General features: G+C 38.1%; 1 protein-coding gene across 1 annotated transcript in view; it reads right to left on the bottom strand.

Moving 5' to 3' along the window:
• The window catches only part of Tfb4 (transcription factor B4), a 108,728-nt gene that overhangs the window by 4,511 nt on the left and 89,501 nt on the right, over window positions 1-14,716 (bottom strand). Inside the window, exons 9-11 of the mRNA XM_090384226.1 lie at window positions 11,524-11,592; window positions 4,508-4,643; window positions 4,367-4,403 (exon numbers count right to left, since the gene is read on the bottom strand). Coding sequence (XP_090240352.1) covers window positions 4,367-4,403; window positions 4,508-4,643; window positions 11,524-11,592 — 242 coding nt within the window. The remainder of the gene's footprint in view (window positions 1-4,366; window positions 4,404-4,507; window positions 4,644-11,523; window positions 11,593-14,716) is intronic.

Below are 14,716 nucleotides of genomic sequence, written 5' to 3'. Positions count from 1 at the left end.
CGAACATCTACTTGAAATGTTTTGTTTCGAGAGGTTCATTTAAGTTTCTTTTTATATTTGTAATTGTAATTTTCAAGGACTGTTCAATAAATAATGATCATAATTTTTCATGAACTTCTGTATTGCTTGCTTTTTCCAGCTGAGCTGTGTAATTTAAAACCAAACCTTGCTGCATCACATAAACTCTAAAAGGAAGGGAAGGAATCTGATTGGTCCACTTGATATCGGTGGTTTGACTGTTGATGATTCTGCTCAGATAGCAAACAAACTGAATGAGTATTTTGCATCTACATTCACACATGAGGAGTTATTAAGGGTTGAAATTGGCAGAAAGTTATCAAATTGTAGCAGGGTGCTTAATGATTTTGTAATAACTGAGAGCAAAGTGGAGGAGAAATTGTTGAAGTTAAACATAAGAAAGGAACCTGGGGTGGATGGGATCTATCCAGTTATATTAAAGGAGGCGGCAAAATAACTAAGCAAACCCTTAGCCATAATTATGAGAGCATCCTTGGACTCAGGGGGAGGTCTCCACGGACTGGAGATGTGCAAATGTATCCCCAATTCACAAAGGGGGATAGAAGGATGACATGAGTAATTACAGACCAGTTAGTTTAACTTCTGTTCCAGGTAAAATAATGGAGTCACTGGTTAAAGTTGCACTGCAGGATCATCTAGACAAGACTGCAGCAATAATTCAGACAGCATGGGTTTGTTAAGGGAAAGTCTTGCCTGACAAATTTGATAGGATATTATGATGTGGTTACAAAGGAACTGGATGCAAAAAATTTTCATATCATATATTTGGATTTCAGGAAAGCTTTTGACATTGTTGCGCATCGAAGACTATTGTACAAATTGGAGCAGAATGGTATTAAGGGTAAGTTGCTACAATGGATAAAAGGATGGTTGAGTGGGAGAAGACAGAGGGTGGTAATCAATGGGTGCAGCTCTTCATAGACTAATGTTATTAGTGGAGTCCCACAGGGTTCGGTGTTGGGCCCACTGTTGTTTTGTATATTTATCAATGATATTGTTGAAGGTATATCAGGCTTAGTGTCAAAGTTTGCATATGATAGAAAGGTTGGCAGGGTTGTTAATGACAGTAATGGCAGTGTGCTACTGAAACAGGATGTAGAAAATTTGGGCAGATGGGCTAAAAGTAGCAACTGAAGTTTAACCTTGACAAATGCAAAGTACTGCATATGGGTAGAAGTAACCCCAGAGAAATGTACCAACTGTGTGGTACTACACATAAGGTGGTAGAAAATGAAAAAGACCTGGGAGTAATTGTGCAGTCAGATATAAAGTATTCTAAGCAATGCAGATAGGCTGCCAGGGCAGGTCATGGGGTTTTGTCAATGATATATAAGAATTTTGCTAGCAGGGAAAAGGAGGTGATTGTCCCTCTGTATAAGGCAATGGTCAGGCCCCACCTTGAGTACTGTGTACAGGTCTGGAGGCTTCATTTTAGGAAAGATGTAGATTTGCTTGAGGTGTACAGAGAAGGACAACAAGATTGATGAGGGGAATGAAGGGCTCCTCTTACCAAGAGAGGCTTAAGTTCTGCAAATTGCAGTGGCTGGAGACTAAGCACCTGCGCGGTGATCTGATTGAGGTGTATAAGGCCTTGAATGGGTTGAGCACGCTGAATTCTGATAGGATCCTTCCACTTGTTCAGATTACGAACCTAAGGGGGCATAAATTCAAATTAAGAAAAGACAGATGTAGAATAGATGTGCGGAAATTGCCTTTAGCCAACGGGTGGTTAATTGCTGGAACAAACTTCCATCTGTCATTGTGGAAGTTGATAGGTTAAATAAATTTAAGGAGGAACTGGACAGGCATTTGGAGGGAATGGTGGGGATTTTTTTTTTTTTTTTTTTTGGCTGATGCTGCATAAGTTCATACACTTGCTTTCTTGCATCACATGCCATTACTACTACATAGCAACTGTGCAGTTGTATGTGATTCAGCTCACACACATGATGTGATCTTGGTGGTAGGTGAAGTTTATGGCTGTTCAGTTTTGCCTACATAAAAGTGGATGTGATACACAAGGAATGGTATGCTGCTCTCAAATTTTGTTTCCATATCAAGAAAACATCAGCTTAAGTGCAAGTTATGTTAAAAGAGGCTTATGGTGAATTTAAGCTTCCATAGATGGTGGTTTAGAATGTTTGTAGGAAGTTTAGAATATTTAAAAATGGACTTGATTGAGTTACAAAAAATTTGCAGTCCTGGAGCTCCAACCACTGCTGTCACCACAAAAACCATAAACCCTGCTTCTATAATTGTGAGAAAAGATACTCGTAAGGCATAACAGTAAGGTGACAGGCAGAGATTATTATTATTATTATTATTATTAGCTGCATGGTGCAAGGAAGCCTAAGGCTTATGCTGCACCAGCCAAAAAAAAATTCCCCAAGTTACGCTAAGAGAGAGAGTCAGAGTCAAAAGTAGAAGGGAATCACCAAGAAAGAGAAGAATGATGATATCCAGCTCAGGACCCTGGGTGTGCCAAGCCAATACTCACCAGATATAAGCCCCTGGGGTTATATTGAGAATATCGGTAGGAAGCATACACAGTATTCTCCATAACCATTTGCATATGACACGTGTTTGTGCAAGCTGTTTCCAAAACTACTCACACCCAAGCAACAGCAGGTTCGCACGGAGATTTGTCAGGAGGTGCAACAGATAGTTACTGAAGATGGTGAGGTTCTGCACAAGTTGATAATGGCACAAGAGATATGGATTCATCATTTTGATCCAGAGAGTAAGCAAAAAAGCTCCATTTGGAAGTCTATTCCATCGGCAACACTGAAAAAGAGACAAGAGTTGTGGCTTCTGCTGGAAAGGTTAATCTCTTTTTTTTTTGACATTCAAGGAATAGTTTACCAGCATGTTGTGCCACATCATACGACTGTTACAGAACTGTACCGCATGCTTTGTAGTATTATATTCATCGCAAATGACAACTGCATGTAAGTGGGTGGATGCTGCCTCACAACAATGCAAGACCTCAATACTGTCATTAAATACTTCAGCCAGAATTAATGTCAAATGTTCTCTCAGCCACCCTACGGCCTTGACCTTGCACCTTATGATTTTTTTTTTATTTCCAAAGTTGTGGCAGGTTGTGAGACAACCTGCCACAATTCGATTGCGAAGAGTTTCCACATCAGCTACCGGAGCCGAATACACCAATGACTTTAAATGGCCCCACAAGAAGAAACCTAGTGGATTTAAATCATGAGCGTGGAGGCCAGGCAGTTAGTCCACCTCTACGTATCCACCGACCAGGAAACCTTCGATTCATGCGCCATCGTGCATGAAGTGTGCTTGTTGACAAATGATCAATGGCATGTCGTCCAAGAAATCAGGCATGTTGTTTTCCAGAAAGTTTCTGTATGCCTGCCCTGTGAGTTTGTTTGGAAGTACATGGAGCCCAAATACCTTATCACCAAAAGCACCTGCCCAGATGTTGAGGCTGTACTGTTGTTGGTGATGTGATGGAAGAATTACATGTGGGTTTTCCTCAGCCCATACATGCTGATTGTGAAAGTTTTGGATTCCGTCTCGTGTGAACTGTGCTTCATCTGTGAATATCACTAAGGCAGGAAAGTGACGAGTTGTACCACACTGCTGCAAGAACCACTGGCAGAACATTATTCACGCAGGGTAATCTGCTGGTGACAAGGCCTGTACCCGTTGCAGATGGTAAGGATACAGTTGGTGTTCTCGCAACACCCTCCAAATAGTCGAACGTTGAACAGCCAGTTGCATTGCTATTCTATGTGTACTGATTCCAGGAGTGGCATGCACAACATCCAAAATCTCCTCCTCCTCTATTTCAGGAGTCATAGAACTTGGTCGTCCTCTGTCAGCAGCGCAAGGTGTAAAGGTCCCATGTTCACAAAGGCTATGGTGATGGATACCTTCAAACGTTTTCCTGTTTGGACATCTTTGTTCTGGGAACCTTTCGTGGTAAAAACAATGAGCCTCCAGAGCATTGCCGTCCACCAAACCGTACATAAAGTGCATATCCACTTGCTCCTGATTTGAGTACATGGTCGGAATGGAAAACTATCAGATTCTGTCAGTACCTTGTAATGAAGGAAATCACCTACGGGAGATAAGACATTCCGGTTAATAACTCAGGAACCAAGCATTTCTGGAACTATGTTGATATAAAATATTTTTATTCTCTACATATGAGGAACTCATTCCTGAAGTTAGGCCATGTATTTTTGAGACACCCTGTATATAAGAACTTCAATACACACTGTACTATTATTTTATCAGCTATAAAAACAAAATTTACAATATTTAAATAAATGCTAATTGATAAAAATATACTCACTGGCATGTAGAACAGATAGGACTAAAGGAACAGAAAACTGAAAAAGAAACAAAAAAAAAAAAAAAAAATAGAGATCAGCATGTGTTAAATGGGGAGGCGAGGGGAAACACTTTCATCTGAATTTAAAGTAGCAATACTTACTAGAAAGACAAACTGAACACACATAACCAATTTCAATCAAATTTCTATGACAAAAGCAAGCTGCTCTGTAATCAACATGTACTCTGGCAGGGAGAATCATTTCATTTCTTGTTTTTTCATCAGGAAGGAAAACCCACTACAAAATGACAAGAAAACATGCTAAGGAGAATGCACACCACTTAAAATGAATGCCCTACATCTAAAATCTGAAACTTTCTTTTAGTAGATCAGTTTAATGATATTGTGCTGCATGAAAGTCAGTGCTTGTACATTAATCTACTTGTTGTGGATGTCTTAAAAAAAAAAAGGGAAAAAAAAATGGAAATATGAACCACTTCCCAAAAGTTATGAATAGTAAAAATCTTTTACAGCCAGGTATGACATGACGTAGCCCAGTGGTCAGGAGCGAGAGTGCTTAGCACGCGTTCCTTGAGTAGACCGGGGTTCAAGCCCGTGACTACTAAATACGATAAATATTTGTATTGACGATTTATTGTAAACTCTGCTGACTTGGTTGTCGTACCGGAGTATAAACAGAAATTTTTAGGCCTGACGTAGCCCAGTGGTCAGGAGCGAGAGTGCATAGCACGCGTTCCTTGAGTGGACCGGGGTTCAAGCCTGTGACTACTAAATACGATAAATATTTGTATTGATGATTTATTGTAAACTCCACTGACTTGGTTGTCGTGCCGGAGTATAAACAGAAAAAAAAAAAAAAAAAAAAAGTATATTTTTGTAGTCATTTACCTTGTCATACACAATTCTATGGTGCATTAGTCCCTTACAATCAGTGATCACTGAATTATGATCATCCCCATCCGTAATGGATCATACTGCATACAGAGCCATGCCAAGGGTGAGGCAAACGAGGCTCTTGCTTCAGGTTAAAAGCTGAAAGAGGTGCCGAAAGAATGATTAAATAATTGCCAATGTTCTCGATTTTATGTTTTGATTATTCCAATCCATTTATCATCTTGCTTTTGTAAGATAAATTATTCACGAATATTAACTGTTAGAATCTTTTCACAACCTGAAAGTAGCATTAAGAATACATTTAACGATTCCAGTGACAGTTGCATCATGTGAAAGAGGTTTCAGCAAGCTGAAATTGATTAAAAACTATTTACAGTCAACATTAAGCCAAGAAAAATTATCTGATATAGCCATTTTATCAATTGAGAGGATCATATGTAATCAAATAAATTTAGACAAAATTATTGACTTTTCGTCACTCAAAGCTCGCAAATTAAAACTGTAATCGGTACATATAAGAGCTATGTGTATGTCTGTAATATATTATTGTTAATTTCTTAAAGAAATATTGTTTATTTATAATTAAAATTATTCTAATTTGTGGTATTTTTAATGGAACATCTGTTTCAAGTATTATAATACTATTGTTATTATTTTTGATATGAATGACACAAAGAAATCTGTTATATATTTATCATAAATACTGCTTATGAGAATAAAAATCACTTTAAACAGTTTTTATTATTTTTTTTTGTCATCCTTTCATTTTTAATTTTTTTGTTATTTTATTTTTTGTCATCCTTTTATTTTTATTAAAACCTATACCAGAAATGTATTTTAAATAAGTCATTTTTTTAATAAAAATTTTTTTTTTAATATTTTAGGGGAGGGTGCAATTTTTCATTCTTGCCTCAGGTACTAGAATGTCTCAGCACAGCTCTTGCTGCATAGCTAACAGTTTCCTACACTACAGCAGTAGTAATTTGCATCTGGTTGTGCAAGTTAAAGTGAAAAAGTAGCAGTTATAGGATGTAGTAAAGACATCAAGAAGTTTCAAAGGAGCATTACTGGGGAAGCTTGTGCATCAGATGCTTCCATATTGGAAATGGCATGTCTTGCCGGTTGCTCACAGTCCACTGCGGTTAAGGTGTACAAAGAATGGTGTTGAATGGATCAAACCACCGCCCACTGACAGAACTATAAAGGATGATGCAAGGTGGATATCCATCGTGAGCAAAGGGTGAATTGTGTTGTACAGGTTCAATTGCAGGTCACTGTGTAACAGTTAACACCGCAACATAATATGGGAATACAAGAACAATATCTCAAATGACAATGCACTGTACACTCAGACATATAGGGTTCCACAGCAAATGAACCAAGAGACACCCTATCCTCACTGATGATCACTGACAGCAAATGCTGTAGTGTCTCAACAACATACTGGTTGGACACTGGAGGAGTGGAAACGAGTGTGCTGGTCGGACAAGTCCAAATATCTTGTGCAACATGCCGACCTACACCTTCGTGTGTGTGGTTCAAGCAACATGAATCCATGGACCCATCGTGCATGGTGCCCACTATCCAGACAGGTGGCAGTGATTGCTTAACATAGGGCATGTTTTGCCCTATGTTAAGCAACTATGATCATAATTTTTCATGAACTTCTGTATTGCTTGCTTTTTCCAGCTGAGCTGTGTAATTTAAAACCAAACCTTGCTGCATCACATAAACTCTAAAAGGAAGGGAAGGAATCTGATTGGTCCACTTGATATCGATAGTTCGACTGTTGATGATCCTGCTCAGATAGCAAACAAACTGAATGAGTATTTTGCATCTACATTCACACATGAGGAGTTATTAAGGTTTGAAAATGGTAGAAGGTTATCAAATTGTAGCAGGGTGCTTAATGATTTTGTAATAATTGAGAGCTAAGTGGAGGAGAAATTGTTGAAGTTAAACATAGGAAAGGCCCCTGGAGTGGATGGGATCTATCCAGTTATATTAAAGCAGGCGGCAAAGCAACTAAGCAAACCCTTAGCCATAATTATGAGAGCATCCTTGGACTCAGGGGAGGTCCCCATGGACTGGAGATGTGCAAATGTATCCCCAATTCACAAAGGGGGATTGAAGGGTGACACGAGTAATTACAGACCAGTTAGTTTAACTTCTGTTCTGGGTAAAATAATGCAGTCACTGGTTAAAGATGCATTGCAGGATCATCTAGACAAGACTGCAGCAATAATTCAGACACAGCATGGGTTTGTTAAGGGAAAGTCTTGTCTGACAAATTTGATAGGATATTATGATGTGGTTATAAAAGAACTGGATGCAAAAAATAATTTTGATATCATATATTTGGATTTCAGGAAAGCTTTTGACACTGTTGTGTATGGAAGACTATTGTACAAATTGGAGCAGAATTGTATTAAGGATAAGTTGCCACAATGGATAAAAGGATGGTTGAGTGGGAGAAGACAGAGGGTGGTAATTAATGGGTGCTGCTCTTCGTGGACTAATGTTATTAGTGGAGTCCCACGGGGTTCGGTGTTGGGTCCTCTGTTGTTTTGTACATTTATCAATGATATTGATGAAGGTATATCAGGCTTAGTGTTGAAGTTTGCAGATGATAGAAAGGTTGGCAGGGTTGTTAATGACAGTAATGGCAGTGTGCTACTGCAACAGGATCTAGATAATTTAGGCAGATGGGCTAATAAGTGGCAATTGAAGTTTAACCTTGACAAATGCAAAGTACTGCATATGGGTAAAAGTAACCACAGAGAAATGTACCAATTGTGTGGTACTACACTTAAGGTGGTAGAAAATGAAAAACACCTGGGAATAATTGTGCAGTCAGATGTGAACATGCTGATGTAGAAAACAATCATCCAATAAATCCACAAAAGCCTTACTAGTGTGTAAGTGACCAACCCACAAATTCCAGTCAATATCTGGGAAATTAAAATCCCCCATTATAAGACTCTCTGATTTACTGGCCCACTCTATTTCCCTGTACAGTTTCTTATTATACTCATCAGGAGTCATTAGGCCTATAGCACACTCTTACTCTCAATTTTGATCTACCAATGCTTATGTCACACCCAACTTATTCGACACTGCACTGTCCAGCGATGTCGACTGGCTTCACTTCCTTGGATTTTATGTGTTTCTTAACTAATAGCATAACCCCTCCTCCCTTCCTATCCTGTCTATCCTTTCTGTAGACATTGTACTCCCCAAATTCCAGTTCTGCATTCCTTATATCCGTGTGACAACACATCTCTGAAATCCCAACAATATCTGCCTTTGATGTTTTGAGCAATACCTCAAATTCATCAAATTTATTTACTAAACTCCTAGCATTGGTGTACACGCAAGTATACATGCATCTGTTCTTTTTCTTAGCTACCCTAACACAACCCATGTGTTTACTTGTACCCCAATGATTGTTGTTGTTATTTGGTTTTTAGGAGCATTAGCAACTAAGGCCATAGTGCTCGGGGATATGCGGTGGTCATTCCCTGACCTTTCCGCATCCTCTGTATTTGGTGGTGATGGGCTCGAACCCTGGTCTAATCAAGAAGCGTGTGCTACGCACTGCTGCTCCTTCCCACCTGGCTACGGAGGCGCCCCCCCAATGATTCCCAGCAGTCTCTGAAATATCCTGCATCTTATTTTCCAGGCTGCTGCTCATTCCAATAGAAGCAGTGCAAGAATTGCTTTCACCTCTGCCAGCGGCTACTGTTAATCTATCAGTCCCTGATTCCCCCTGCAAGCTAGCAGTTTTCCGACCCAACTAAAACTGTCTCGATAGCACCAGCAAATATTCTTGCACCCTTTCTATTTAAGTGTATCTCATCCCTTTAGAAGCCGTCTCTCCTTTTAGCAAGCACAGAACAGGACTGAAAAAAATCTACCCCTTGAGCCTTGCACAATCTCTCACAATCTCTCGCTGAACTGATCAACAAGGCTCTCATCATATACTCCTTCCTATTGTGTCTGGGCAGAATTGCAGACACATTCAAATTCAACCCTAATTCATGGTTTTTTTTTCAACAGTGACCTGTATTTGTTAAGTAATTCCACCGGTCCCTTACTCTTAATATCATTAGTGCCAACATGTACAACAATATCACCTTTTGTGCCCTTAAAAGATATCTGCTCTACAATGTCATCAACCTTTGCCCATGGCAGACATACTCTGGTCCTGTTCCACCTATCATTTTTACAAAATATGTTCTCCGTTTCCCTGACAATAGAGTCACCGACAACTACGAGTTCCTGTGGGACCAGCGCATTCTGCCTTGGGGTTGCCGCTGTGTTGTGTGATGATCAAGTGCAAGCTCTGGCGTTGATGTGGGCAGCTGAGAGCTTGATGGGTCCCCTCAATTTAGATCTTCGAGGGCATCCACCATGTCCTTCAAGCTCTCATATAGGCCCATAACAACGCTGAGTTTGTCGCCCCGATTTCCTCACACTCCTTACATCGCACACATACACAAAGACACACATGATATTGCCAAGAGGAATATCATGTCCTATGACATGATATTCCTCTTGGCAATATCATGTCTTGCTCCTGATTGCTCCACAAACATCAAACAAGTAGTGCATTTTAAAAGGCTGTGATTCAGAGGGCAACTGCCCCCCCCCCCCCTCAGTTCTTCCCTGAGCCACTGCACTCTCATTAGCGTGAGCCTTTTGCTTTGCTGCTCTGGTCTGAGCAATGATTTCGATTCAATTTATATATATTTATTTTTATTTTTTTCAGTATTGAATATTATCTCCGAGTTTTGGAGATAAACACAATGTCCTGTGATTTTTTTTGAAACAAACAATTCAAAGAAAAAAAGTTTGCATTATGTTTTTTTTTTCATGCTTGGCAAAACAGTTTCAGAAAGACAACATTAATAATAGCATTTCAAGTAGAAGTTTTATCACAAATACAAACATTCGAGTGATTTTCAAGAACTGAAGGAAACAAACTTCATGGAAGAATGTTTTGGATTGTTATCAACAAGCAAAAACAGATGAAAATATGAAAGAGTTTGAAAGTACAGTAAACCCCTGCTATTCGCAGTATCTGTATTCATGGTTTCACATATTCGCGGTTGCTGATTTAATATAAAATGAAACCTAAAAAAATGTGAATTTTAAATCGCCGTGAACATTTTCCGCCATAAAAAACATGGGCGTGGCTAAAATCATCTTTCCCGGTCAAAACAGCGATCAGTGGGTGGGGGAGGAGGGGTGACAAAATCGCGAGCGTGGATGTTTCTCGCTAATCCTTGTTCAGTATGTGCTATGCGCTTGTCATGGAAGGTTTCGTTTGCTTTTAATTTATATGCTTATAAATTGAATAAATTTATAAATGGATATGTTTACAAAAGTGAAAAATCTACCGTTTTGCAGTGTGTTAGTGTAAACAGACTTTTTCGAGTGTATTAACGGTAGAAAGTGACTTTATTGTGGACAAATTCTTTTCTAACCCCTACAAAAATATGGCTACGAATAACAAGGGAATTGTGAAAAGATCAAAGAAGGTGATGACATTAACGAGTAAAATTGAGTTATTAGACAAAATTTCTAATGGTGAAAGTGTCTCGTCAGTGGCAAAACATTATAAAATCAATAAGTCAACGGTACGATCAATCAAGAAAGCGGAAGAAAAAATCCACCGTAGTGTCCGTGAAAACGCACTAATTGTTTCAAAAATTTGCTCTGTAACTCATGATGTTAAATAGAAAAAATGGAAAAGGCTTTAAATCTGTGGATAGAAGACTGAACTCAAAATAAAATTCCCTTGAGTTCACTCAATATTCATGAAAAGGCAAAACACCTTTATCAACACTTTAGCAAAATTGGTGATAGCACTGGTGGGATAAGTTTTTTAGCTACAGCAAATGCGCTGGATTAAAAGATTTGCTTGAAATTTCTAATAAATATTACATTTAATATTAAATTGTTTCTTATTTTCATTTTGATGCCTTATGTTTGCATTTCACTATGTACTGTCTATGTACATAGTCATATTATGAAGGTACATATAATACATACATACATAGACAAAATTTTAGACTAGTTTTTCTTATATATTTCATACTTTGGAACGGAACCCCTTTATTACTATGGGAGCCATAACTCAGTATTCGCGTTTTCGGTATTTCTCAGGAACGTAAACCCCGCGAATAGTGGAGGTTTACTGTACCTTATTATAATCTGTATTTATGTAATAAAAATCTCACTAACTTTATTAGACTCACCAGTAAGTATTGTAGGAAAGCAGAAGTGTTAGAAATCTTGAGATATATACCTCCTGTCATATCACAACCCTAAAAACAAAATAAACTTTTAATGACATACACAGAATTTTTTTTTTTGTATATCTGGACACAAAAGTTGGATGAGCTAATAAAATCCATTTAGTTTGAAAACAATTTAAAACTATTTAAAAAAAACAAAAAAACTATTAATCTCAAACATCAAATGTTGTTTAACCTAGATTACTATGGTACTGTACAACTTGGGGAATGATAAACAAGACCTATCTGCTGAAAATAGAAGTAGAGAGAATGAATAAGAAGTAAAATATCATGATGTTCAGAAAGTTTAGATCTAAGCTGTAAATTTATAGTCTGATTCCCTATGACATTCTAATAAGTTTAAAAGAAACTGAAAGAATTATAAGTGTCAATTTGGAAGAACAATGCTCACATAAAAATTTGCAAAAGTGCAAGCAGCTGAAAATTAATGTGTGTGTGATAAGGGAGAAGAAACACTTCCATCAAAAAGTTACCAACTAACTAGTTGGTGGAAGGAATTTTTTAGTGAAGATGAATTTTACTTGAATAAGGAAGGGAAAGAAGGTGTTTGTTAATGTCGTAGGTCTGCCTGTGCAACAGCAGGATTGTTAAAAGCCAGTATGGGGTGTGGATCAGAACTCACACTTTCAACATGAGATGGTGGTTGGATGCTGCATCTGTCCACCACCAATCTGACTATGAGAGCAACTGTGATTCATTTAAACTTCCCAAATTCCCCTGTGCCAGATGTTATTCCAGATAGTGGACTATAAATGATAATTCTGAAAAAGGTCTAGACAGCCACACAAAACATGTTCAAAGAACCATAAAAAAGGTTCGTTACTAACACATTGTCATCTGTTGAAAACAGCACAGAGCAGGCCTAAGAGGCTATGGGATTATCCATCAATGTCAATCATCTGCAGGTTGTTATTTATATAACACATTAACCTAAGGCCATATTGTACTATATGTATTATGTACAAATGTGTGCCTACAGGTAGTTTTGCATGGTATGTGGGCTGAAAAACCCAGGAAAAACACTCAGGAGGAGTCCCTTAGCCCAAAACCATCCAACTATAGCCTCACTCGAAGAGGCCATAAAAATTCCTCACTCTTCAACAGGATTCCAACACAGATCTCTCCAAATGAATAACAAGTGGTGAAATCACCATGCTGTCACATAGGGCTTATTCATATGGAGCTAAATTGTCTTGGGTTCATTAGTAGGGCAGCTGCAAATAAGCTCAATATCATATCATGGTCACCAATGTGAAACAATACCAACATTCATGAAACACTAGTCCAAGAACACCAGGATTGTTTCTCATTGTTAAAAATACCATGATATTTCAAATTCTGACTGAGTCCCACAGCACCTTCTGCCACTGTTCCAGAACAGCGAAAGATGGTGTGGAGTGACAAATCTCACTAAACAACATTTCATTCTAATGGACATATTTGGGTATGGAGGTTACCCAGAGAGTACGTCTTGTTAGTGTCTATCATCGCAACTATGAAGTCTGGTGGAGGGAGTCTGAATGGCATGGGGACTTAGTGTCTGAAATCATAATCATAAATCCATGACCTAGTTGGATGTTTTTGTCAAATATATAAAATCACAGTATATTTGACCAAAACAGTATGGCAGGGATCGACAACCTGTGGCTCACAAGCTGCAGCGGCTCTTTAACTTTTAGCCCACATGAAGCAAAGTTTGAAATGGAGTTAGAGGACTTAAAAATCAAGGACATGTGGAGTGCAAGACTAAAATGCCTTAAAACTGAAATTGAGCATTTGGAGAGGCAAAAGCCTTGCAATTCTACATAAATGGATGCCAATAGATGAGTTGAAAAAGCAAGACCAAATTGTGTTCAATGTGTGGTGTAGCTTACCAGGCACTTATATAAATTTGAAAATACAGTGGAACTTCTCTATTACGAACTTCTATTTAACGAATTTCTCTATATTACGAATTTTTTCGCAAAACATTGCACCTTGAAACGAAATTACATGTAAAATTAACCCCATTTAGCGAAGTGTTAGTCTCTCTATAACGAATTTTTAAAAATATACGACCTCCTTCCCTCCAAAATTACGCATTAGCATCTGGAATTAATCATTCTTTTAGTGAATATTTGTGGTCATTGACGCCCGTAGGAAGGTCTTTGTTTCATTTTTGTTACAGTTATAAAACCAAATGGGTTTTCTTAAAAGTGGTCATGAACTTTACAATAAATAGGATAGATATGTAAATTGATGTTGGCTCAGGGGAAAACGAAATTCGCTGCGGTAAGCCTTTAGCGTGCTGCGGCGGCAATACATAGAATGATGCCATAGTCGATTTTTAGTAACGAACGCTTACTGAGTGACATTCGCTTCTCACCTCAACCGTACCACGTGACCTTCCTGTCAATCATTATATGATATGTCCGTTCTCATCTAACTGGACTCCTAGTAGATGGTTTTCATGAAAAAAATTTTTTTTTTATTTAGTTCTTTTAGAACAATTTGTCATCAATCACATAGGCTATATGCTCTTGTATTTTTTATTTTTTTATTTTTTTGAAAAGTAACATACAGCATACATTAACCGTAAATTTTATATATGAATGAAAGTCGTATATTTCTTCAAAGTGATTGATAGGAAAAGTCACGTGATACTGTTGAATTAGCAAGCAAACGTCATTGAGTAGGCGGTACCTGTACTAACAATTCACTATATGGCCAGCGCAGCGAAGTTTGCGGTGTATGTATCGGCAAGAGCTACAGTCCAGTGATTTTTACATTTGGGGAAAAAATGTCGAAGAGAAAATGTTTAAGTATTAATGATAAAGTAAAGATTCTTCATGATATTGACCAGAGTTTTAAGAAAAAAGATATTGCGGAGAAATATGGCATACCTGCAAGCAGCTTATCTACGATTTTAAAAAATCGAGAATCAATTTTAAATGCAATTGAAGGAGCAGCAGACAAGAAGCGAATTAAGTTGTGTATATACGAAGATGTTGATAAAGCTGTTCTAAAATGGGTGCAAATGATACGTGAAAAGAATATACCAATATCGGGTCCAATAATTAAGCAACAAGCTCTGAAATTTGCACAGTCCCCGGGACATACAGAATTTAATGCGAGCACTGGGTGGCTAGATAAA

Source organism: Mastigoproctus giganteus, chromosome 1, assembly GCF_048544385.1.
Source record: "Mastigoproctus giganteus isolate SK-2022 chromosome 1, ASM4854438v1, whole genome shotgun sequence".
NCBI lineage: Eukaryota > Metazoa > Arthropoda > Arachnida > Uropygi > Thelyphonidae > Mastigoproctus > Mastigoproctus giganteus.
Note: the sequence above shows the minus strand (reverse complement) of the source record. Positions and strands in the feature narration are given on the sequence as shown.